The sequence below is a fragment of the Schistocerca americana genome, chromosome 8, assembly GCF_021461395.2.
Source record: "Schistocerca americana isolate TAMUIC-IGC-003095 chromosome 8, iqSchAmer2.1, whole genome shotgun sequence".
Taxonomy (NCBI): domain Eukaryota; kingdom Metazoa; phylum Arthropoda; class Insecta; order Orthoptera; family Acrididae; genus Schistocerca; species Schistocerca americana.
In genome coordinates, this window is record NC_060126.1 from 94,656,680 (window position 1) to 94,683,185 (window position 26,506).

Here is a 26,506-nt window from a genome sequence, read left to right on the forward strand (position 1 = left end):
AAATCTCGCATGTGGAAATCACGACTCCACTGTTCCTGCAAAAAAAAAAAAAAAAAAAAAAAAAATGAAAAGAACGTATGGCATTGTTGGCCGGGAGGCCCCTAGTCGGGGTAGTTCAGCCGCCAAGTGCAAGTCTTATTTCAGTCGACGCCACATTAGGCGAGCCGTGTGCCGGTGATGAGGATCGAATGATGATGAGGACAACACAACACCCACTCCAAGGGCGGAGAAAATCTCCAACCTGGCCGGGAATCGAATCCGGGCCCGCTGCATGGGAGGCAAGCACATTACCACTTCTTTATTTTATTCTCATTTTGTTCGTTATTGTACGTTCTGTTTGTTCAGTGCGGGCGTCCCATCACCCTTGTTCAAGTTCATTACAGAGGGCAGGTAACCCTCTGACCGAACACGCTGAGCTACCGTTACGACTCAGCTAAGGCAGGCGGACACTGTTCCAGCAACTTCAGTCTAACTGTCTAGCCGCCGGTTCGCGCATGTAGACACGCATTTTCAGACGGAGAGCTGGATCTTCGGGGAAGCTCTTGTCCTCAATATTATTCTGACAGCTACCATTTAATTCACGTAACTTTCTCCAAACCCCAACAAGAAGAACGACAAACCAAGTGACAAAGGTGGTGTAACTGCGCATATACCACTTAGCGCCGCATTCAATGGCTCACCAGCTGAGACCACATTGTGATACTGGAGATTATCGTTATACAACGTAAATGCAACTTCCTGCAGAAGGAATCCATTTTCTGTGGTGCATAATCCTTTCCAATCGGAGAAGACGTTCCACATCGTTCTGAAGAAATTAAAACATAGCTGTGAGCAATCTCACGTTAGGAAAAACAAATTAAAAAGCCATAAGGATGAGGTCGTTCCCATTTAGCTTGAGTAAGATCCTGATACTGTGTACTCCTCGAGGAAAAAAGAGGGAACATATCCATGCCACACAAAATCAGGTTCCCTTCCTAAGCTTTTTTTTTTTCTTATCTTGCGTAAGATGCCAGTTATGCCTCTCAAGGCAGTTATATATTCTACAAATCAAAGATGGTCGCACTTCCTAGCACGTGAACACAACATCACTTCCTATAGAGAAGTTGCGAGATTCCTCTCGTATCATTAACATGTTATCACGCAAATTCGTGTAAGCTTTTTTAACCCAATTGGTTCAACGTGTCATACCTACGAGGGCGTGGTGAAAAGTAATTCCTACGAATTTTTTATGTGAAAACTGTTAAGATTTTTTTAAAATAAAACAGAATTATACTACATCTTAGTTCTTCGTATCTTCATATTTGCAGCCCTTTGCACACTGAAAGTTCCGAACTGTAGGGTGTAAAATGGCGATGCGTAACATCATTATGTCGGTGCGTGAGAAAAAGCGTGCTGCAATCTAAGTTTATTTCGTCCTTCAGCACGACAATACTAGATGACACACGAGCGGTGCGATATCTGCAGCAATCCGACGCCTGGAATTCATTGCCATCTATCATCTTCCGTACAGTCGTGACCTGACCCCATCCTATTTTCATTTGTTACCAAAACGTAAAGAACACCTTCGTGGAATTCTGTTTGATCATGATAAAGCGGTGCAGAGGTGAGGTTGTGGCTGCATCAACAGAGCCGAAATTTCTACAGCGACGGTGTCAACAAACTGGTCTTTGGTTGGGAGAATTGTGGCCGTTACCAAGGAGATTTCCTTGAGAAATGAACATGTAGTTATGAAGATTTAAGACGCAGAATGTTAATAACATTTATTTAAAAAGCTTTAAAAGTTCTCACACAAAAAATTCGGAGCCATTATTTTTCACTACGCCCTCGTGAAATAGAGTCTTGAATAAAGACGCAGTATGCTATCGTCTTTTTTGGAAATGGTGTTTTTGTTTGAATTTCAATTATGATGTCGATGGCAGACGATTTTATTGTTTCCTCATCTTGGCGTGAGTAGTTGATGAGATGATGGGACACTTCTGGAATTCTGTACGACTGATGAACGGATTTCACCTTAGTCATCTCTCTCGATAACACAGTGACTGAACATTTTAGTATATTTCACATGCTTGCGCAGTACTCTTAGTGCTAAAATCGAATGATATTTAGATGATTCACATATTCCTTCAACTCTGTTATGTGTATTACCTCGAATATGTTGTAGTCACTGGAAATCAAAAATGGTTCAAATGACTCTGAGCACTATGGGAAGATCTGAGGTCATCAGTCCCGTAACTAACCTAAGGACACAACACACATCCGTGCCCGAGGCAGGATTCGAACCTGCGACCGTAGCAGTCGCGCGGTTCCGGACCGAAGCACGTAGAACCGCTCGGCCACCGCGGTCGGCAAGACGAATGTGGCAAAAGTTCGATCGTTGATTGACGTTTATGATGGGTGGTGAAAGATTCAGTCGCAGTTGGATATCAGAACATACGATTATTTCAAGTGGAAAATTGGAAATTTGTGGTAAGTTCTACGGGACCAAACTGCTGAAATCATCGGTCCCTAAGCTTACAAACGACTTAATCTACCTTAAACTAACTACGCTAAGGACAACACACACACCCACGCCCGAGGGAGGACTAAACGTCCGACAGGAGGGAGCCAGCCGCGCGAAGCGTGTCAAGGCGACTCGAACCGTGCTGCTACCCCGCGTGGCTTTGAAGTAGACGATTGCAAAATGTTTGTTTGGTTAACAGCTCAGGTGACTGCAGTTCCTGCAAGCAGAACACTGCGTGACATGCAGGGTAGAACACAGCTGTACTTGCGTCTACTGTCGATGGAGAATAGCGAGTGCTTACAAGTGTTGTGGCGTGTGAGAAGTGATGAGTTCATATTAACTCTTGCACCTTAAACAGCGTAAGCTGAATTTTTCTTACCACATGACTGTGGCCAGCCGCAGTGGAGAGATGCAGAAAGAGACGGAGAGCGAGTGAAAGATACAGAGACGGTGGGGGGCAGTCAAGTTACTTGAGTATGCATACCTATTTCCTGTTGTTTTGAAGTCCAGAGATATAAAAAGCACATGCGAGATTAAGTTTACTTGACCGTGTGTTGTGCAATATTGTAAACACAAAGCATCACTGGAGCCGAAGCTGTCAGAAAATATGGCAAAAAATAACATTAGAAGATCAAAGAAAGGAAAGTAAACATATAAATAACGTGATCGTATCATAACAAAAAGACAACCGACATTTACGCTCCAAGAAGCCATATGAACCATTTCATACCAGCGAAGACGTGCATTTGATAGTAGAAAGTCGCCGAAATGATCTCATTGTATCACTATAAGCAAATAAATAGTACTGCAGAAAACTTGTATTTACAATAAAATATGTTTGTAGAAAGGAGAAAATATAAAAATGCAGTAAATGAAGAAGGCTAAAAGGAATACAAGCGCCTCAGAAATGAGATCGACAGGAAGAGCAAAATGGCTAAGCAGGGACGGCTAGAGAACGAATGTAAGGATGTAGAAGCATATATCATTAGGGGTAAGATAGATACCGCCTACAGGAAAATTAAACAGACCTTTGGGGAAAAGAGAACCACTTGTATGAATATCAAGAGCTCAGATGGAAACCCAGTTCTAAGCAAAGAGGGGAAAGCAGAAAGGTGGAAGGAGTATATAGAGGGCCTATACAAGGGCGATGTACTTGAGGACAATATTATGGATATGGAAGACGATGTAGATGAAGATGAAATGGGAGATATCCCACTACGCGAAGAGTTTGACAGAGCACTGAAAGACCTAAGTCGAAACAAGGCCCCGGCAGTAGACAACATTCCATTAGAATTACTGACAGCCTTGGGAGAGTCAGTCCTGACAAAACTCTACCATCTGGATAGCAAGATGTATGAGACAGGTGAAATACCCTCAGACTTCAAGAAGAATATAATAATTCCAATCCCAAAGAACGCAGGTGTTGACAGATGTCAAAATTACCGAACTATCAGTTTAATAAGTCACTGCTGCAAAATACTAACACGAATTCTTTACAGACGAATGGAAAAACTGGTAGAAGCCGACCTCGGGGAAGATCAGTTTGGATTACGTAGAAATGTTGGAACACGTAAGGCAATACTGACCCTACGACGTATCTTAGAATCTAGACTAAGAAAAGGCAAACCTACGTATTTAGCATTTGTAGACTTAGAGAAAGCTTTTGACAATGTTTACTGGAATACACTCTTTCAAATTCTGAAGGTGGCAGGGGTAAAACACAGGGAGCGAAGGCTATTTACAATTTGTACAGAAACCAGAGGCAGTTATTAAGTCGAGGGACATGAAAGGGAAGCAGTGGTTATGAGGGAGTGAGACAGGGTTTGCAGCCTATACCTGATGTTATGTTATTCTATCTGTTTATTGAGCAAGTAGTAAAGGAAGCAACAGCAAAGTTCGGAGTAGGTACTAAAATCCATGGAGGAGAAATAAAAACTTTGACGTTTGCCGATGATATTATAATTCAATCAGAGATAGCGAAGGACTTGGAAGAGCAGTTAAATAGAATGGACAGTGTCTTGAAAGGAGGATATAAGATGAAAATCAATAAAAGAAAAACGATGAAAATGTGATGTATTCAAATTAATACGGGTGATCCTAAGGAAACTAGATTATGAAATGAGACACTTAAAGTAGTAAGGCAGTTTTGCTATTTGGGGAGCAAAATAACTGATTATGGTCGAATTAGATAGGATATAAAATGTAGACTGGCAATGGCAAGGTAATCGTTTCTGACGAAGAGAAATTTGTTAACATCGAGTAGAGATTTAAGTGTCAGGAAGTCGTTTTTGAAAGTATTTGTATGGAGTGTAGCCATGTATGGAGGTGAAACATGGACTATAAATAGTTTAGACAAGAAGAGAACAGAAGCTTTCTAAATGTGATGCTACAGAAGAATGCTGAAGATTAGATGGGTAGATCACATAACTAATGAGGAGGTGTTGAATAGGATTGGGGAGAAGAGAAGTGTGTGGCACAACTTGACTAGAAGAAGGGATCGGTTGGTAGGACATGTTCTGAGGCATCAAGGGATCACCAATTTAGTATTGGAGTGCAGCGTGGAGGGTAAAAATCGTAGAGGGAGAGCACGAGATGAATACACTAAGCAGATTCAGAAGGATGTAGGTTGCAGTAGGTACTGGGAGATGAAGAAGCTTGCACAGGATAAAGTAGCATGGAGAGCTGCATCAAACCCGTCTCTGACATGAAGACCATAACAACAACAACTATAATACAAAGTGGATAATACTGAGAACAAGAGCTGACCCTGACTTTTTGCACTTTGTGCACTTAATTTGTAAAGTTGTGTTGACAGATATGAACCAGTGACTGAAGAATTAAATGTGAAATTGATGGAATGGTATTGGCGTGACAGTCACTTGGATGATTTCCCGTGTGACGCCGATGACTGGAATGGAACTTGTTGTTGTACAGTATATATATATATATATATATATATATATATATATATATATATATATATATATATATATATATATATATGTATATATATGTACAGTATATATATATGTATGTCGTGTGGCTAGGGCCTCCCGTCGGGTAGACCGCTCGCCTGGCGCAAGTCTTTCGATTTGACGTCACTGCGGCGACTTGCGCGTCGATACGGATGAAATGATGATGATTAGGACAACACAACGCCCAGTCCCTGAGCGGAGAAAATCCCCGACCCAGCCGGGAATCGAACACCTGGCCCTTAGGATTGACAGTCTGTCGCGCTGACCACTCAGCTACCGGGGGCGGACTGTTGTACAGTGAAAGAAGGAAATGTCACCATCATTGTTACATTAGTGATATAATTTTCATATTGTGTGAGTTTTTCTGTAAAGCGCAAATCGGTGCCTTTTCCAATTTATTAATGCAATACTGCCATCAAAGCTTAACTATCTAATGCAATTGTCTCAACTATTTACTCAGACAGTAGTTAGCTACTGTTTGGAATAGATGATGTCATAAAAAGTGTTGACGATGATTAAATTCGTATGTTCTCAAAGTTCTTAGTGATTTTATGCCTATATAATTGTGTTTTTTTTAATTACCTCTCTAGTATGAGGGCGTGGTGAAAAGTAATGCCTCTGAATTTTTCTAGTGAAAATTCTTAATGTTTTTTTAATGAAACGAACATTATTAACTTTCTACATTTTTTTTTCTTGATGTCTATATACACTGTTTATTTCTCAACGAAGTCATCCTGGTGACGAACACATTTCCGCAATGATGGAGTACTTTGTCGATACCGTCAGTGCAGAATATTTGTCTTTGTTGACGGAACCACAACCTCACCTCTGGTTCACTATCAAAGTGAACATCCCGAAGGCGTTCTTTAAGTTTTGGAAACAGATGAAAATCGTATGGGACCAAGTCGGGACTGTATGGAGGATGATGGATGAGGGGGAACCCAAAGCGCCGGACTGCTGCAGATACCGCAGTGCTGCTGTGTGGTCTGCCGCTGTCACGCCTAAGAAGAGGGTGCTCCCTGTATGGGAGAACTCTCCTAATTTGAAACTCGATTATAGCTTACTGTTTGTCTCTACCGACGCAGTTACGTTACACACCACAATGTTACACTATAATTAAGAGCGCTTTAGCGTCAGAGGTCTGCAAGTATGTAGACGTGAAGAATAAAGATGTAAAAAGCTTATAATATTTCTTTTATTTGAAAAGCTTCAATGATTTCACATAAAAACTGCGGGGGCGTTGCCTTCCAGTATGGCCTCAGACACCACAACGCTGTTGTCTTATTAAATAAAGCATTATGATCATTATGAGGCAGAGGTGGAAATAATTTTGGATGTTTTAATTATGAATCAGAGATTGAAACAGAGAGATAGAGCTACAGGAACGAGAGAGAGAGAGAGAGAGGGAGAGAGGGACAGAGAGAGAGAAGGAGGGAGAGAGTTAAGCTATTTACTGCCGTATGTGGAAATTAAAAAAAAGTGTGTGAATCCCTAAGGTACCACACTGCTAAGGTCATCGGTCCCTAGACTTATACACCACTTAAACTAACTTATGCTAAGAACAACAGACACACCCATCCCCGAGAGAGGACACGAACCTCCGGAGGGGGTGGGGGGGGGCGCAATCCGTGGCGTGCGGCCTTCCACCGCGCGGCCACTCCGCGCAACGTGGAAATTTAGCGACAAGACAATACAGTATATACTGCGGTGAAATGTCTTGCAGTGTGTGTGTGTGTGTGTGTGTGTGTGTGTGTGTGTGTGTGTGTGTGTGTGTGTGTCCAATCAGAGGCAAGTATCATTGAAAATAACGTCAATTTGTCTTTGAACATCATGCTAATTCAAGTTATGCTTGCGTTAAATGGCTCCATTTTTACCCTATTCAGGTGATTGACTACCTTATTTTAATATGACGACATCCAGGGGTAGGAAGTATTTGCGTGTATGTGTGTATGTGAGCATGTGTGTGTGTGTGTGTGTGTGTGTGTGTGTGTGTGTGTGTGCGTGTGTGTGTGTGTGCCTGAGCATAAGGCTATTTTAGGTGAATCTCTTCGAACTTGAGGCCTATTCTAGTGAATCTTACTAATTTTTTCGAAAGTAAGTTATTTGTGAACTTTACACCGATTTTACATTGTTAAAGTAACTGATTCAATACTCCGCTGAAGTTGACTGGAGTGAGGGTGGGAGAACGTAAATAGGGAAGGGGTCGGGTAGCATAGAGGAGGGGTATGGTTTGTCACGTGATAAGTTGAAATGATTTAATAAGGCGGTGGATATTACCGCCATCTTGGACTGCGAAGTATTTGGTCATGCAAGTAGGCAATCCGTAGTAGCTTTTCCATTTTAAGTCAGTGATACCACAAATATCAATACTGCATTTAGATGAAAAGTGGATCAGGATCGAAATAGACACACTACTGATGTAAATACTGGCGATGAAAGTCTGATTGTAAAACCATATTCCTTATTGTTAAGAGGACATCTTCCTCGTGCCAAACCATACTGGTCTCCCAGACATATTTGATGATGGATTGTACTTTCCAAAATCGTTCATGTCTGTTGTGTGCATAATCATGATCAATGAACTTCAACATTGGGATGTTGTATTCTTTGACAGTAATAAAAGGTATTGACATATTTCACTTTATCTTTGTAAGAATTCTTAGTCCTATTCTTTACAAAGCCAGCAGTTGTTCAACAATTCTCCAAGACTCTTGTTACTATTCTGTTGTCAAATGCGCAAGTATCTCTGTCCTCTTTCTGACTACTGCTCCTTAATAAGACAAACTTCAACCCACGCTATTCCTCGCTTATGTCATGTAGTTGCCGCTCAATTTTCAAATTGGTAACATTACATCCTTGCTTTACCATTTGTCGACTGACAACCTTATTCGTCCACCTTCTGAATACTCCTTTGCGTGCTGTCCTTGCCAAGAACCCAAATGAGTTAACTATGAATCTTTTTGGAAAGGAGATGATCATATTGAGAATATATTTGGAAGAGTATGTGTACTCTGTATGTATTTTCCGAGACGTTGTATGTCCTCTTGATAGCTGTATGGCATAATTCCTCCTCGATTACGTCTGAGGTCTGATCTTGAAACCAATATGTTTTCTCTTACGTGGTATGTCCAGCGACCTTCAGAACAAATAGTAGGATAGAACATACGTCCTTTCAAAACTTACAATTCAGTGGATCGCATCAACGCTTACGTGGGTAAATGTATTATCACTTGGGAAAATGACACCTTGGCAGGAGAGATCTATACTCTTAGTGTGTTCCATGGATAACAGACATTCAAATGAATGTCCAGCTATTAATAATAACGACATACAGCTGCTGATGTTAAATTTGGTAGTACACGGTTTCACATCACACAGAGAAAGATCCTTGCTCCAATATTTGTTTTTAATTAACTACCACTGTTCCGATGTCCTGTAACCTACCAGCAACGGTCTTTCTTGGATATTAAACGGAATGTGCCCTGCCACGGCAGAGTGCACGTCTATGTTTCGTAGAGATAAGAAAAGAAAGTCTCCTCTGTGGTGGGAAAGGTCATACAAGCACTTTCCACACGTATACTCAACATAATTATCAGTCCTAAGATAAGAGAAAGCTACTCAAACAGATCGTAAGAAGAATATGTTGTATTGTTGCTGGATACTGTGGAACAGGACACTAATTTTTCTAGTTTCCTTAGCTTGTGTCGTAGTAGTTAACGCCGCTGCTTCTAGATGTCAGGATGCTACGTTCCATTGCAAGCCGGATATAAGATTTTATTCTCTCAAGGCCGGGTGTTTTTATTCTCCTCGTTGTTCCGCCTCTCCTTCCTCACAACGACATGCAGGTCGCCGAAGTGGCGTCAAGCAGAAAGGCTGGCACCAGGTGGTCGGGCAACTGATGCGCGCCTCCTGCACAACAGTACAACACCATCATTTCCGTTTCCTATTCATCGCTATGAACTGCAGTATAACTGCAGCACACTACTGGATCACATTATAAGAGAACCAAACGGAAGATGGATTTCGTGACAGATTAAAAAAGTGCTCCTGACTGGCTCGAACTCGGAACTTTGCCTTCCGTAGAGGACGTTATCACCCTTGTTGAGTGGTACTTAAGATAGGTAAATAAATTAGTGACATCAATGTGAAGTGAAGTAGAAATTAGAAAATAAATGAAAAAGTTTAGTTTAGAAGAATTACACACAGGCAAACAGCGGGCAAAGCAGCAGTGGCAATGGCCGGCGCTTGAAGTCAGCACCTTCAGGAGAAGACATCGCCCTCCCCCCATAAGCGGAGCTGTAGATTCAGCCGTCAGGGCGTCGCCCGACCGGCTCACGTGTTTCTCAACTGTCACATGTGATCAAAGGCCCTCACCTACATTCCAAGAGCCAATGACCGACGTTAAGAAGATTCTTCGAGAAGCTTTTCAACGTGACAGAAGAGGCAATGACCGTGAAGTCGTTCACCTCCAGTGAACTGAAGTAAATAAATACGTGAGACGCAGTGCGCCCGACAGTAGTTTTTAGTTCTGTTCCAGTACAGTTCAATCGGTGCTGAAGACCGTTATGCAAGAAGAGACTACATCGTTCACAGAAGCACGAAGTCCGCCGCTGTAATGGAATAGCAAGCAGCAGCCTCACCGCAAGAAGACATAAGTTAGAAGGTATTTGATTTTTTCGTACCCGGGTGGCTCGTGAGGACAGGAAGGAGACGGCCTCACATCAGCAGTCACCTGTGAGCTGGTGATGAAGATCTGACAGCCGAAGACTGTCAAGCTGGAGTCCGTTGTTCGAGTCCGGGATACTGGCCTTGACCCGCCGCGCAGCTCCGCTGGCCGACGCACAACACACACGGCCGCATAAAGAGAAGAAACACTGGGACTCCACACCCAAGGTATCACCATCCGATTCACGACTTCGTTCTCAATAATTAAAAGGGCCACTGCACGATGCGCATCTCCAGTCAAACCAGTAAGGAAACAATTGTACAAATCTTTCAATAAAAGTTATCTTATGTAAAAATACTGTTTCATTCTACCTCATACCCGAGCCAAGGAAGAACCCACCCTGGCCACATGTTAAGAGAGAAAAAGTAATTTATTTAGTGTTTTTCACCCTGTCATAATGCTTTAGAATCAAATGCCCTTTGCAGTAATGCTCATCCTGACAATTGACTAGCATCAAAAGAGAAAACCCAGTTACACCCTCTATGACTCTCAAGCATACAGCTCTGTATCTGCTTGCATGGAAGCGACAGCGCAGTCTTGCATGTCTGCACTCCATTTTGAGAGGACGTCTCATAAGAGTGAACATACCACCTTAGCGTGACAGATTCGTTGTTAATCCAGTGGAGGTGCTTGTCATCCGAAGAAAACACTCTGGAGCTCTTTGCCATGGACTTGTAAGATTTGGTGGCTAGTAGCTGAGGTCCAATGCCGTTCCTTCGAATGTGAGGGATTTGAGTGGTGTGCTTTGATAAGTACCTAACAAAATGAATGTCGACAATGTGTCGTTTATGCTAAGGGCATGGATTCAGTAAGCCGGAATACGGTGGTCGTTTATGCGGTTACATTTCCTGTTGCCCACCACATTGTTCAGAAATACACGGCAAATGTACGCTTATAACGAGGCAAGTCTACTCACAATGGCTGGAAAATTTTGTCACCGTAGTTCTAAGAACGCTCCTGGATTATGCCCATTACTTCTAATAAGAAGGCCGTTTCCACAAAGCTACTGCCTAACTCCCTTTGAAACACACGTTAGAGAGGGAAATCAGTTCCATGCGTCGTCTTCTTCCAGCCGCGGGTATGAAGTATGGTGCAGTTTGTTTAATGGTTTTCGGAGTCGTGTCAATTGTTTTATAGGACATAAGGTCACTCTTAAAGGAACGGTAAGAGCCAACGTTTATGAAATGCTTCTAAATCACTACATTAATTCAAAGGCTCAAGCCTTCTTTGCATTCTCCGCTGTGGTAACGGAGAATTTCCCTCAAAATGAATTGTATAAAGTTCCATGAACTATTGTTCTGGATTTCGATTGCTATCAGAACATTGAATTTTTTGTTACTTACTTACACACTGGTCATACCGGACTCAAGAGTCCAATACCGCAGCAGCTTATTTTCGCCATCTGACCCTGTCTTGGGCTATTTCCTTCCATTCACCTTCAACACCTAGACTCCTCAAATCAGCCTTCACATTGTCCTCCCATCTACGCCTCGGTCTCCCCACAGGACGTTTTCCCTCTAAGTGCCCTACCAGTACTCTGCGCGCTGCCCTGCCCTCATCCATTCGAGGTACGTGACCCGGCCATCGGAGCCTACGTGATTTAATAATACTGATTATGTCAGGGCTTGAATAGAGTTCGTGAACCTCTTCGTTATGCAGTTTTCGCCATTCTCCGCTAATGTCATCCCTTTTTGCTTCGAAAATTTTCCTTAAAATTTTGTTTTCAAATACTCGAAACGGCTTTTCATTTTTCACAGTGAGAGACCAAGTCTCACACCCATACAGCATAACTGGTAGAATAATAGTTTTATATAGTCTAATCTTGAAATTACTAGACAATATCCGTGATGAAAGTAATTTATTCAGTGAGAAGTAGCACGCATTTCCCGCCCGTAATCTCTTCTTCAGATCAGATTCAATCTCATTTCTCGAAGTGATGCCCACGCCTAGATACTTAAATGTGTTCACATTTTCAGACTGCATGTCTCCAACTCTTAATATTTCCTGATCTACTGCTGTTGGCATTCTAGTGGTAACCAGGAATTTAGTTTTGTCTTCACTTATCCTTAGACCTACATCTTCACTAACCTTGATTAACGCATTCGCATTTTCTGTTACAGATACTTTACTATCACTAATGATGTTTAGATCATCTCGATGCCCTAATATCTTAATATTTCGATTTAACTCCACAGCCACTGAATTATCTGCTGCTATTCGTACAGTATATTCTAGGACTAAATTAAAAAGTAGCGGAGACAGGGCATCTCCCTGTTTAAGTCCGTTCTTTATTACAAATTCTTCTCTCTCCAGTTTCCCCACGCGTACCCTACCTTTCGTATTTTCCAAACTCGCTTCTATAAGTCTAACATACTTCTTTGGTATTCCGAGTTCCAAAAGAATTCTGTGCAATTTTGATTGCAATACTGAATCATATGTTTTTGAATTTTTTGTTACAGAACAGAAACTCCAAGCAACGATTCGTGTTTGCATTATTTTGTCGAACAGCTGTAATGATGGAGGAATAATGACCACCACATTGTCCTGCAGTTTCTAAACTTCTCAGAGGAGGTTTTAGGAACCTGCAAACAGTATTTGTGATGTAACTCTTCACGCTTTCCCGGCAAGATCTTGACATGTGGAATAATCGTGTCTATTGCCGGATGTTTGTGTCGCTCTGGCACAATATTTCGGCCACGTAACTTGTTGCCTTCTTCAGATGCTACCTGAGACTGCCGTATTGGAGGATCTTGTGCAGTATAGTGGCCGGAATATTGTGCCAGAGCGACACAAACATCCGGCAGTAGACCCGATTATTCCACATGTCAGTATTTGTGATAACACCTTACACGGAGTACGTGGGAGGTCCTACGTGAGATGCCTTACCTGTGCTGTCCTCAGGTCTTCAGCAAGGCCCGCGAGGCGTGCCCGGACTACCTCCGCAAGGTGGTGGCCGTGGCGGGCGACTGCACGCAGCCGGGACTGGGGATCAGCCCGGCTGACGCCGCCGAGCTCACCGGCAGGGTGTCCGTCGTGTTCCACGTGGCCGCCACCGTGCGCTTCGACGCAGACCTTTGGACTGCCACTGTCACCAACGTTGGCTCCACCTGCGAGGTCATCGCACTCGCCAAGCGAATGCCCAACCTCAACGTGAATGGCGGTTGAAATTATTTATATTCACACCGTAGTAGATCCAGCGTATCAATCTTCCTTATCGGATACAGTTCATTCAAACGTCAACTAAAAAACAAAAGATGCATGTTGGACAAGCTATTACCAGATAATCGATTGGTGAACGTTTTATTGGAAGGAAGAAGAAAGTCACTCACTGATCAGTCGGGCCTGGCAACGGAAGACAGCAAAACGAAAGCTGAAACTTTAAATTTAGCATATGAGGAATCTTTCACGCAGGAGGATCGTACTAACATACCGCCGTTTGAATCTCGTACAGATTACCGTATGAAGGACATAGTGATAGACATCCCTGGGGTTGTGAAGCAGCTCTATGGGTTGAAAATAAATAAATCGCCAGGTCCTGATGGGATTCCAATTCGGTTTTACAGAGAGTACTCTACTGCATTGGCTCCTTACTTAGCTTGCATTTATCGCGAATCTCTTGTCCAACGTAAAGTCCCGAGCGACTGGAAAAAAAACGCAGGTGACGCCTGTATATAAGAAGGGTACAAGGACGGATCGGATCCTCAAAATTACAGACCAATATCCTTAACATCGGTTTGTTGCAGGATTCTCGAACATATTCTCAGTTAGAATATAATGAATTTCCTTGAGACAGAGAAGTTGCTGTTCACGCATCAGCACGGCTTTCGAAAACATCGCTCCTGCGAAACGCAACTCGCCCTTTTTTCACATGATATCTTGCAAACCATGGATGAAGGGTATCAAACGGATGCCATGTTCCTTCACTTCCGGAAAGCGTTTGACTCAATGCCCCACTGCAGACTCCTAACTGAGGTACGAGCATATGGGATTGGTTCCCAAATATGTGAGTGGCTCGAAGACTTCTTAAGTAATAGAACCCAATACGTTGTCCTCGATTGTGAGTGTTCATCGGAGATGAGGGTATCATCTGGGGTGCCCCAGGGAAGTGTGGTAGGTCCGCTGTTGTTTTCTATCTACATAAATGATCTTTTGGATAGGGTGGATAGCAATGTGCGGCTGTTTGCTGATGATGCTGTGGTACGGGAATGTGTCGTCGTTGAGTGACTGTAGGAGGATACAAGATGACTTGGACAGGATTTGTGATTGGTGTAAAGAACTCTAAATATAGATAAATGTAAATTAATGCAGATGAATAGGAAAAAGAATCACATAATGTTTTAATACTCCATTATTAATGTAGCGCTTGACACAGTCACGTCGATTAAATATTTGGGCGTAACATTGCAGAGCGATATGAAGTGGGATAAGCATGTAATGGCAGTTGTGGGGAAGGCGGATAGTTGTCTTCGGTTCATTGGTAGAATTTTGGGAAGATGTGTATCATCTGTAAAGGAGACCGCTTATAAAACACAAATCCGACCTATTCTTGAGTACTGCTGGAGCGTTTGGGATCCCTATCAGGTCGGATTGAGGGAGGACATAGAAGCAATTCAGAGGCGGGCTGCTAGATTTGTTACTGGTAGGTTTGATCATCACGCGAGTGTTACGGAAATGCTTCAGGAACACGGGTGGGAGTCTCTGGAGGAAAGGAGGCGTTCTTTTAATTTAGAGAACCAGCATTTGAGGCTGACTGCAGTACAATTTTACAGCCCCTAACTTATATTTCGCGGAAAGACCACAAAGATAAGATAAGAGAGATTAGGGCTCGGACAGAGGCATATAGGAAGTCATTTTTCCCTCGTTCTGTTTGGGAATGGAACAGGGAGAGAAGATGCTAGTTGTGGTACGAGGTACCCTCCGCCACGCAACGTATGGTCGATTGCGGAGTATGTATGTATATGTAGATGTAGAAAGGAAGAATGGTTTAACGTGCCGTCGACATCGAGGTCATTAGAAACGAAGCACAGGCTCAGATGGGGAAGAAAACCGGCAGTGCCCTTTCAAAAGGAACAATCCCAGCATATGCGTGAAGCGATTTAGGGAAATCATGCAAAATCTCGATGGCTGGATGCGGGTTTAAACGGTCGTTCTCCCGAATGCGAGTCCAGTGTGCTAACCACTGCGCCACGTCGCTTTCAGAATTTCAAATTGTTACATATAAACAAATTTGCCTGTTTGATGCACACTGCTCATCATTCCAATGAGGCCAGACGTACACGGAATTAAGGAATTTCGTAGTTGATGAATTAGGAAAGAGCAATCGACTTATGTATGCTGCCTAACAAAACCTGAAGCACATCGAACGGGGTAGGAGACTAAAAGAAGCTTCACGGATTGAGAGGATATGTGATACTATATCAGTGATTATAATATTGGAGTCAAAGAGACAAAGAACTTGGTAGAACGAGCTACCTTTCAGTATAACGCTACAGCGCCTCTGGTCTGGAGACAGGCAATGATTTGGTAGGGAAGAGCATCATAAAGCCCTCGTGTCCTCACCAGAGGCAAGCTAGCCCACACGTGTTGTTAGTCGCCCTTTACATCCTGGATGCTACGACTGCGAGACAGTTATCGTCCGAGATGGCCGCATGCGTGTTATATCGGCAACAGATATGAGGATCTTGCTGGCAACAACATGCAGAAAGTTCCAACAGACATGTGCTATGTGTCTTGTAGAAAAATGACACCATGATACAGTCGCTCGAGCGCTAACACAAGAGCCTGCAGGGTAACCATGACACTGCATTGTGACGTCCTAATTACCTCAGTCACGATTAGTCACGACCTGAGTTGATAACCGATGGCTCTCCAAGCCATAACGTGATGCGTGTCACCACTGTGCCCGTCCAAAACATTTGACGAATGCGACGTTCCGTTCTGAATTCCCTCAATCACTACCAGCCGTGATCAGAAGTAGCACCCGACGACTCCGTACAGCATGAGGCCACGAGTAACACCTCTGTTCTTCACCAAAACGTTGGAAGAATGCGACATCTGACGAGGCCGCCGCCATACTCGCCGACGGTGGTCGTCCCGTGTTCTGCAGAACCGTCATTCATCGCCGAACACAATGCGACGGCATTCATCACCAGTCCGTGATTCCCGGTCACGGAAACACTCTAGACGCAGCCGTTTGTTTTTAGGTGTTAACGGCGTCCTACAAACGGGATGGTAATTCCTTAAACCGGTTGCTGCTAATCTCCGACCAGAGGTGTGGGATAATGCAGACCCTTGCAGGGAATCCATTAGACATTCTCGGATGCCTGGCGCATGTGGTAAGGGTTAACGATGTGCCTGGTGCACAACACAGTATTCCTCTCTAGTGGTGACCAGACATGATCGATTGGAGACTTGACGACGAGATTGCCTTTCCTAAAGTTCCCCTGCAGTCCAACATTGGGACTCTACCACAAAATTAGCGATATTGCTGAATTCGACCATCTGGTCAAATGTAGACTGACAATGAAATGATTCAAAGTCTGACACCGTTGCACCCCTTATATACACTACCAGGATGGTAACAATGGTTAAAAAATGGTTCAAATAGCTCTGAGCACTATGGGACTTAACATCTGTGGTCATCAGTCCCCTAGAACTTAGAACTACTTAAACCTAACTAACCTAAGGACATCACACACATCCATGCCTGAGGCAGGATACGAACCTGCGACCGTAGCAGTCGCGTGGTTCCGGACTGAGCGCCTAGAACCGCTAGACCACCGCGGCCGGCGATGGTAACAATGCTAAACATAAACAACACTAATAAAGGGCAAGCCGGCCAGGGTGGCCAAGCGGTTCTAGGGGTTCCAGTCTGGAACCGCGCAACTGCTTCGGTCGCAGATTCGAATCCTGCCTCGGACATGGATGTGTGTGATGTCCTTAGGTTAGTTAGGTTTAAGTAGTTCTAAGTTCTAGGGGACTGATGACCTCAGAAGTTAAGTCCCATAGTGCTCAGAGCCATTTGAACCATTGTTGAATGAAGGGCCCATTCTATCTCCCACACAGAGTCGCAACTCTAATCATATACGTACCCGCCGATGGTGAGTATGTGCACCAGCTTATACTGACATCCGTCCATGCGTTCTGGCAGTTTAGGCACTGAAGATTCATTGTATTTCTTATAACGGTGCATCAAATAGATTCAGAACAGCGTCAAAATAATTATTGTCATCATTGAAGCAAATTCTTCCACAGATCGCAACTTGTAGAAGGACGACATACGGTCTAGGCGAAAGCAAATTCATGAAAAGTTGTTAACAAAATGTGACGTAATTGTGTTATTATCATAGTGAAATTCTTGAGCTTATTTGCTGTACTTGAATAAAATTGCAATGAATTAAGGATGGGTCCGCCTTTTACCAAGTACGCTAATACAAAATTGTTATTTTACTTTAATAGCCAGCCATGTTTCACCACAGTTGCGCTATCATTAGTGGGCTTTGGGTTCTATTTTTTCTGAAATACATACTGACAGGTTACATTTAGGTTAGGAAATATGTTATATCGGATTTTGTTGTTACTTTAAATTGTACATGTTATTTACGGAATGCACTCGTGGTCTAGGGTTTGCATCTTTGATTAGTAATCAGAACGTCCTCAGTTCTGGGTTCGAAACCCGCCACCACTTAAAATTTGATTAATAATCAGCATTGGCGGCCTAAGAGTTACAGCATAAAAGTCAGCCTCATTCTGCCAACGGCCTTGTCAAAGAGGGTGGAGGAGGGGATAGCGATTCAAGGCAGTCTCTTGTCCTTGGGGTGGGAACTAGCCCTAAAGGCGGAAGAACCAGCAACGATCAACGGCAGGAGGATGCAGAAGGCAATGGAAACATTTCATTAAGGACACATAACGTGTATCCACAGGATATGTGGCCTGTAAATCTAAAAGTATCATGATGATCTCCCCACTGACAATTCATTCCGGAATAGTCCCCCATTCAGTTATCCGGGAGGGGATTACAAAGAGGGAGGTGACCATGAGCAAAAGACTGAATAACCAACGAAGGGATAACGATCTACGTGTCGGGGAGTGGAATGTACGAAGCTTGAACGTGGTAGGAAAGCTAGAAAATCTGAAAAGAAAACGCAAAGGCTCAATCTAGATATAGTGGGGGTCCGTAAAGTAAAATAGAAACAAGGCAAGGATTTCTGTTCCGGCGAGTATAGGGCAATATCAACAGCAGCAGGAAATCTTATAAAGGGATTAGGATTCGTTATGAATAGAAAGGTAGGGCAAAGAATGTGTTACAGTGAACAGTTCAATTATAGGGTTGTTCTTACAAAATCAACAGCAAACCAACACCGACAACAATCGTTCAGGTATACATGCCGATGTTGCAGGCTGAAGATGAAGAGACAGAGAAAATATATGAAAATACTGAAAGGGTAATACGGTACATATACGGAGATGAGAATCTAATAGTCATGGGGGACTGGAATGCAGTTATAGGGGAAGGAGTAGACGAAAAGGTTACAGGAGAATACGGGCTTGGGACAAGGAATGAGAGAGGGAAAGACTAATTGAGTACTATAATAATTTTTGGCGAATACTCTGTTGAAGAATCACAGGAGGAGGAGGCGGTACAGTTGGAAAAGACCGGGTGGTACGGGAAGATTTCAGTTAGATTACATCATGGTCAGGCGGAGATTCCCAAATCAGATAGTAGTTTGTGAGGCGTACCCAGGAGCTGATATAGACTCAGATGATAATGTTGTAGTGATGAAGAGAAGACTGAAGTTCAAGAGCAGGAAGAATCGATATGTAAAAATGTGAAATACGTAAATACTCATAGATATTGAGATACGCTCGAAGTTCTCTAAAGCTGTAGATACAGAAATGAGGAATAGTTCAGTAGGTGGTTAACTGAAGAGGAATGGACATCTCTAGAAAGGGCAATCACATAAGTTGGAGCGAAAGACATAGGTACAGAGAAGATAACTGCGAAGAAACCTTGGATAACAGAAGATATTCTTCAGTTGAAAGAATAAAGCACAGAAATGTTCAGGGAAATTGAGCAATACATAAATTCATGGCGCTGAAGAATGAAATAAATAGGGAACGCAGGTGAACTAAGGCAAAATGGCTGCATGAGAGGTGAATGTGGATACATGGAAAGAGCACATTGAAGGCCTCTATGAGGGGAAGATTTGTCTGAGGTGATAGAAGAAGAAACAGGAGTAGATTTACGTAGAAGAGATAGTGGATCCAGTATTAGAATTACAGTTTAGGAGGGCTTTGAAGGGCTTAAGGTCAAATAAGGCAGAAGGGATGGATAACATTCCATTAGAATTTCTAATATCATTGGGGAAAGTGGCAGAAAAACGACTGTTCACGTTGGTGTGTAGAATGTATGAGTCTGGTGACATACCGTCTGACTTTCGGACAAATGTAATCCACACAATTCCGAAGACTGCAAGAGCTGACAAGTGCGAGCACAATCAGATTCAGCTCATGCATCCAAGTTGCTAACAAGAATAATATACAGAAGAATGGACAAGATGTGCTAGGTGACGATCAGTTTGGCTTTAGAAAAGGTAAAGGCACCAGAGAGGCAATTCTGACGTTACGGTTGATAATGGAAGCAAGACTAAAGAAAAATCAAGACACGTTCATAGGATTTGTCTATCTGGAAAAAGCGTTCGACAATGTAAAATAGTGCAAGATGTAAATTCTGAGGAAATTGACGTAGGGTATAGGGAGAGGCGGGTAATATACAATATGTGGAAGAGGCAAGAGGAAATAATAAAAGTGGTCGACCAAGAACAAAGCGATCGAATTAAAAATGGTATGAGACAGTGATGTAATCTTTCCCCCCTACTGTTCAATCTGTACATCGAAGAAGCAATTATGGAAGTAAAAGATAGGTTCAGGAGTGGAATTAAAATTAAGGTGAAAGGATACCAATGTTACGATTCCCTGATGGCATTGCTGTCCTGAGTGAAAGTGAAGAAGAATTACATGATATGCTGAATGGAATGAACAGTCTATTGACTACAGAATATGGATTGAGATTAAATCGGACGAAGACGAAAGTAATGAGAATGGCAGAAATGAGAACAGTGAGAAACTAAACATCGGGATTGATGGTCACAAAGTAGATGAAGTTAGGGAATTCTGGCACCTTGGCAGCAAAATAACCAATGACGGACGGAGCAAGGAGGACATCATTAGTAGCCAGCCGGTGTGGCCTAGCGGTTCTAGGCGCTACAGTCTGGAACCGCGCGACTGCTACGGTCGCAGGTTCGAATCCTCCCTCGGGCATGGATGTGTATGATGTCCTTAGGTTAGTTAGGTTTAAGTAGTTCGAAGTTCTAGGGGACTGATGACCTCAGCAGTTAAGTCCCATAGTGCTCAGAGCCATTTGAACCATTTTTGATATCAAAAGCAGACTAGCATTGGCAAAAAGGTCATTCCTGACAAAGAGAAGTCTACTACTATCAAATATAGGCCTCAATTTGGGGAAAATATTTCTGAGAATGTTCGTCTGGAGTACAGCATTGTACGGTAGTGAAACATGGACTGTGGGAAAATCGAAACAGAAGAGAATCGAAGTATTTGGCATGTGGTACTACAGGCGAATGTTGAAAATTAGATGCACTGCTAAGGTAAGGAATGTGGAGGTTCTACACATAATCGGAGAGGAAAGGAATATGTGGAAAACACTGACAAGGAGAAGAGACGGAATGATAAGACATCTGTTTAGACATCAGGGAATGACTTCCATGGTACTAGAGGGAGCTGTACATGGCCAAAAGTGTAGAGGATGACAAGAGATTGGAATAGGTCAAGCAAATAATTGAGGGCGTAGGTTGCAAGTGCTATTCTGAGATGAAGAGGTTAGCACAGGAGAGGAATTCGTGGCGGGCAGGATCAAACCAATTAGAAGACTGATGACCCCCTCCCAAAAAAATGTTATTTATCTTTTATTTTAAATTGTGTTTCTGTCCTTTGGTTGCCAACCGAAATCGACCACAGATCTAAGTTAGTGCACCATATCATCTGCAAACATAAGGGGTGTTAAAATATCGTCCGCAGTAAACTTTTGTTTACAGTATAATATTTAAAACATATATTCCGAGCATACATTGTTATGGTTGAATTATAAACAAAAATTCAATGCAGACGATATCCTAACATTCTTTATGTTTGCAGATGACGTGGTGGACTAACTTAACTTAGGGGCTGATTTCGGTCGGCGGACATTGGGCACAAATAGTTTAAAATATAATGTAAAGTACGTATGTAATTTTAGTAATAACATCCTACGTAACGCATTTCCTAAAATAAATAAATCTGTATACAAGTAACTCAGCAAAAGAAAAGTAGTAGCCCACTGAGGATGTACAGCTGTGGTGAACCCCTTTGAGTATTAAACCAAAGCAGTATTTTTGTACCTGCGAAAGGTGAACCATCCCTAATTCATTATGAGTGAATTATTCCCTCAGGGAACTAAGATCTGTTCGAAAACAACTAAGGAAAGACAGGAGAGTTCGGCAGAGAGTACCAGTGTAAAATAAGATTGGAACACGACGATAAATACAGTACTGTAACCCTTGGAGAAATAAATTTCGGAAATTTGGTTTTTAAAAACGCTTCACTTATTAAAACAGAACGGAATTTTTTGTTCTATTTACCTGGATATCTCTCGACACCTATGTGTTATTATCTCTGGTTCCGATTTCTTTTTTTTTTTTCAGTTGTACATCTGTGTTTCACTCTCATCTGTACCCGTAAAAATGGAAACATGATAACATCCACATAACAGAACAAAACGGTATGGAAGGACTTGGCTCAAGATTTATATGAATCGCAAGACCAGAGAAGTCAAAGGTTGGATATTAAATAGTATGTGATAAAATGGATCATCTACCAAAAACATTGGGATTTCAAATAAGCCATTTAAGATCTGAGAAAGGGGAAAAGAAAAGGTTATGACAAATTGCAACCTGAAGCTGTAAAGCCTTCAGTAAATGAATCAGTATCGTGACTCAAAATTGTTAAGGCTTTCGTGACAAACTGCCTTTCCGATTATGTCTCGGGTTCTTCGGCCGACGTTTGTTTGATGATTTTCTGACGTTTCGCCAGCAAAGCTTAACCTTCCATTGCTGATGGTGGACTGGAATGGCGCTCGCGGCCGCAGATTATACAATGAGGCGCCAAAGAAACTGGCATAGGCAAGCGTATTCAAATACAGAGATATGTAGACAGTAGCATACGGCATTGCGGTGGAAAACGCATATATAAGACAAAAAGTGTCTGGCGCAGCTGTTACACTGAAGAGCCAAAGAAACTGGTACACGTGCCTAAATCGCGTAACGCCCCCTCGAGCGCGTAGAAGTGCGCAGCACTACGTGGAATGGACTAGAATAATGTCTGAAGTAGTGCTGGAAGGAATTGATACCATAAATCCTGCAGGGCTGTCCATAAATCCGTGAGAGTACGAGGGGCTGGAGATCTCTTCTGAACAGCACGTTGCAAGGCATCCCAGATACGTACAATAACGTTCATGTCTGGGGAATTTGGTGGCCAGCGGAAGTGTTAACCTCAGAAGTGTGTTCCTGGAGCCACTCTGTACCAGTTCTGGATTTGTAGGATGTCGCATTGTCCTGCTGGAATTGCCCAATGCACAATAGACATGAATGAATGCAGGTGATCAGATTGGATGCTTACGTACATGTCACGTGTCAGTGACGTATCAGGGGTCCCCTATCAACCCAGCTGCACACGTCCCACACCATTACAGAGCCTTCATCATCTTGAACAGTCCCTTGCTGACGTGCAGGGTCCATGGCTTCATCAGGTTTTCTCTATTCCCGTACACGTCCATCCGGTCGATACAATTTGAAACGGGACTCGTCCGACCAGGCAACGTGTCTCCAGTAATCAACAGTCCGATGTCGATGTGGGTGGGCCGAGGCGAGCCCTAAAGCTTTGTGGATGAGCATGCGTTGTGTGAGACCGACCACATGGTAAAGTTCGCCGACACCGAAGCTCTTGCTGCAGAAAAGAACTATCACACCCACTTCTTCGAAGAAGCCATAGAAATACACAATTATGAAAGTAGCTTCAAAAAGAAAGCAGAAAGCCTCAGTGTGAAAGGATCCTAGGTTCACATGCTGCAGCGAACGACTGTTGCAGGTAGCAGTGGGCGAACTGCACCGGAAATGACCACGGAGATGCCCTTGACGTTCGCGCGACAGGTACATATTCGGACAATCTGCGGCCGCGAGATCGACTTCAGTCCAACACGAACAATGGAGCTTTGACAATGTTAGCCATTCGTGCTGGCGAAATGTCAGGAAATCATCAAACAATCGTCGGCCGAAGAATCCGAGACAGGCAGAAGCCAACAGTCAGTTTGTGAATATCGAGGCTCACCAACTGTCTCAGTGGAATATATGGTAAGGTCATTTTGTCTGAAGATTTAGTTTAAACTACTCAACTTCCTTCCCCAAAGAAATACAAACCAAAGGAAGCAAAGAATACAGGACAATTAATTTCGTGTTCTCCATAGCGAAAGTAGTATGTAGCCCCTTACTTGAAAGGTTACAAAGAAAGTTGAGGTAAAAATGGGAGTGGGTCTCTTTTGATTCAGGAAATGAAAGCAGACTTGAGAAGCTATTGGATGGTAGAGAATGAACTGACCAAGAATGAGGAAGGTTAATACTAATATGTACATATGTTATGCTGACTGGAAAAAGACGTTTGACAGATGAAGTGTATATGTTCAGTCATTAAGTCTGCCAACAGCTCACTGACGACTTCGCTGCCCCAACCGTTGAATATTCTAAAAATTCATACACTTGTCAAAAGTCAAGGAAAGCAAAGTACTGTTTAAATGATGACATTAGTATATGCCACGCACAAAAGTTGAGTCTTATTTCAAATCAGTGAAAAATACGTACATGGGCAGACACTTAAGAATAACTCACCTTAAAGTCACAGAAGACGGAAGACACGATAGAAGTGAGCTAGCGCACATAAAATAATAGAAGCAATTTACATTTTCTTGTTTTATCAAACGAATAACGCATGTGTCAGAATGTATAGAAAGTTTTGATTTGAAATACAGATCGCTGTTATCTTTCATAGGAAATCTGCGTTTTACAATATCAGCTTAAACGAAATTCTTGTATATGTAATTAAAGAAGCTAGGCTCTACCCTTAATACGAATAACAAAAAGATGTATATTTTATAAAGAAGTAGCTTGCTGTAGTCCACAAAATATGCTGATACAGACTGTAAGGATAGGATGCTGGTAAAGGAATTCTGCATCAGACAGTGGTAGTTTCAGACCTACGACGCGCGTTGGCTGAGACGAGTATCTGAAGAGGTATTAGACGAGTGTGTTATATCACATCAGTACTTTTCAGTGTTTGTATAGAGAAATTAACGTACAAGGCATTGCAAGAAACAAGAGGCATACCATCAACTGGAGAAAGGATGAAAGTATTTAATGGAGAGGGTCAAGCAGAGATGGTAGAATCAATCGATGTACTACAAATTGTAAGAGAGGGTCGTTACACTGGGGAGTGAATATGCAGTGAGTACAAATGTTGGAATAGTCTCAGAGATGAGAATCACCACACGTCGAGATTTCGTGAAATTATCATTTGCAGGATAGGCATTCGAAAAAGTAAAATCATTTTGTTAGATGGGAAGTTTCGTTTTTAGCTGAGTAGAAAAGGTAATAATTATGAACGTACCCAGAGAATTGGAAAACGTCAAAAGTTTGCTGATAGGTAAAACCATTCCGAAAAAACAAAAATGAAAATCCGTTAAGTTTTCGGAGTGTAGTATTACATGGTAGCCAGAAATGAAAAGTCAAAAATATATAAAAATAACAGTTTGTAAATGTGGATGTGGAGATGAATACTTACAGAGAAACGGACAGTCGGAATATCGAACGATGAAGTATTTCTAACAACAGAAGATGAAAGGAAATCATAAGAATTTAAGGTTGATTTTGCATGGGATAGTTATTGCAAAAAAATTTATTTGAAGGATGACTCACTGTAAGAACGATTCCAATGAAGGGAGGGAGCGGAAGAACAAGATTTGGTATTTTAGATGACATTAACAATGGGCGAAGTTAGCAGGATACTAAGAAAGAGGCACAGTACAGGGAAATAGAGACAGTGTCCTGTAGCAAGGCAGGAAAACCAAACAAAGAGAATCAAAGACACAGTGTAGGTGCAGGGTCGTACAGAAACAGATGAACTGACTGACTCAACTCGAAAATTCAGTTTTTGCCATGTTCTGGGACATTCTAAGGAATTAAGACTATTGTTTCAAAAACAAAAAAGGATGAAGCTCTAATATAGCTATTTTGGAATTACGAAGAATATATACTTTGACTTCAATTCGAAATACGTGAATCCCTTACCTTTAAAATAGCAAAAAGTGCTTGTGTAATAAAAACTTGTTTTCGATTACAACATTAGAAATTGATTGAAAAGCTAATTATTAAACCCTTATGTGGCATTCATCCTATCAGCTCCAGAAATATGGGATTGATGACACGATATCGAAACAGAATATCAAAATATTATTGAAATATCAAGGTGGCACACAATGGCATCACTAAACGTTTTACTACACAACCTGTTTCAGTCACTGACGGACCGATTCCTCGAGTGTGATACAACGAAAACCCAAAATAAGGCACAATGAGCAATCACGGAATTCCAGGGCTGTGTTTGCAGCACGCCACTGGGGACGAAGGGTCCTGTGGTACACAGTCCACATTGTCCTCGTCATCCTACATGAACTCATCCGAACGCTGGAGAGTGATCCTCAGGAGCTGAAAATGATCGATTGTCATTATTTTGGCAGTGGTATGTGATTTTGTCACAAGAAGTGGAGCCTGGACCTGTTTGTATTTATATCTTACATGCAATGATATTTGATTTGAACTGTCTGATTTCTATAGCTCTTTAGAGTGCTGTAAATTTTGGGCAAATAAGGAGCACCAAAAGACACATATGTTGATGATAGTTCTAGATGAGTCCGTGTCAAATTGAAACTGAATTTCGCGTACATTAAGGTCAACATTCACTAATACTGTTTTATCACTCTGAGAAAAAATACGGTAAACATTTTCAAAATCACCCACCATACTCCCCGTGTCACGGGTGCTAGTAGAGTACTTGGTGGTGCGACGTTGCTTCTGTAAACAAACGCCTGCCTAATGATAGAAGCTATTTTAATCCCCTCTTGAAAATTGGGAAACGCAGTACATGTCT

At 42.4% G+C, this 26,506-nt stretch overlaps 1 protein-coding gene across 1 annotated transcript in view; it reads left to right on the forward strand.

Annotated features, from left to right (window-relative positions):
- Positions 1 to 26,506, forward strand: part of LOC124545587 (fatty acyl-CoA reductase wat-like) — a 172,588-nt gene that overhangs the window by 41,589 nt on the left and 104,493 nt on the right. Inside the window, exon 3 of the mRNA XM_047124535.1 lies at positions 13,103 to 13,351. Within this exon, the coding sequence (XP_046980491.1) occupies positions 13,103 to 13,351 (249 nt within the window). The remainder of the gene's footprint in view (positions 1 to 13,102; positions 13,352 to 26,506) is intronic.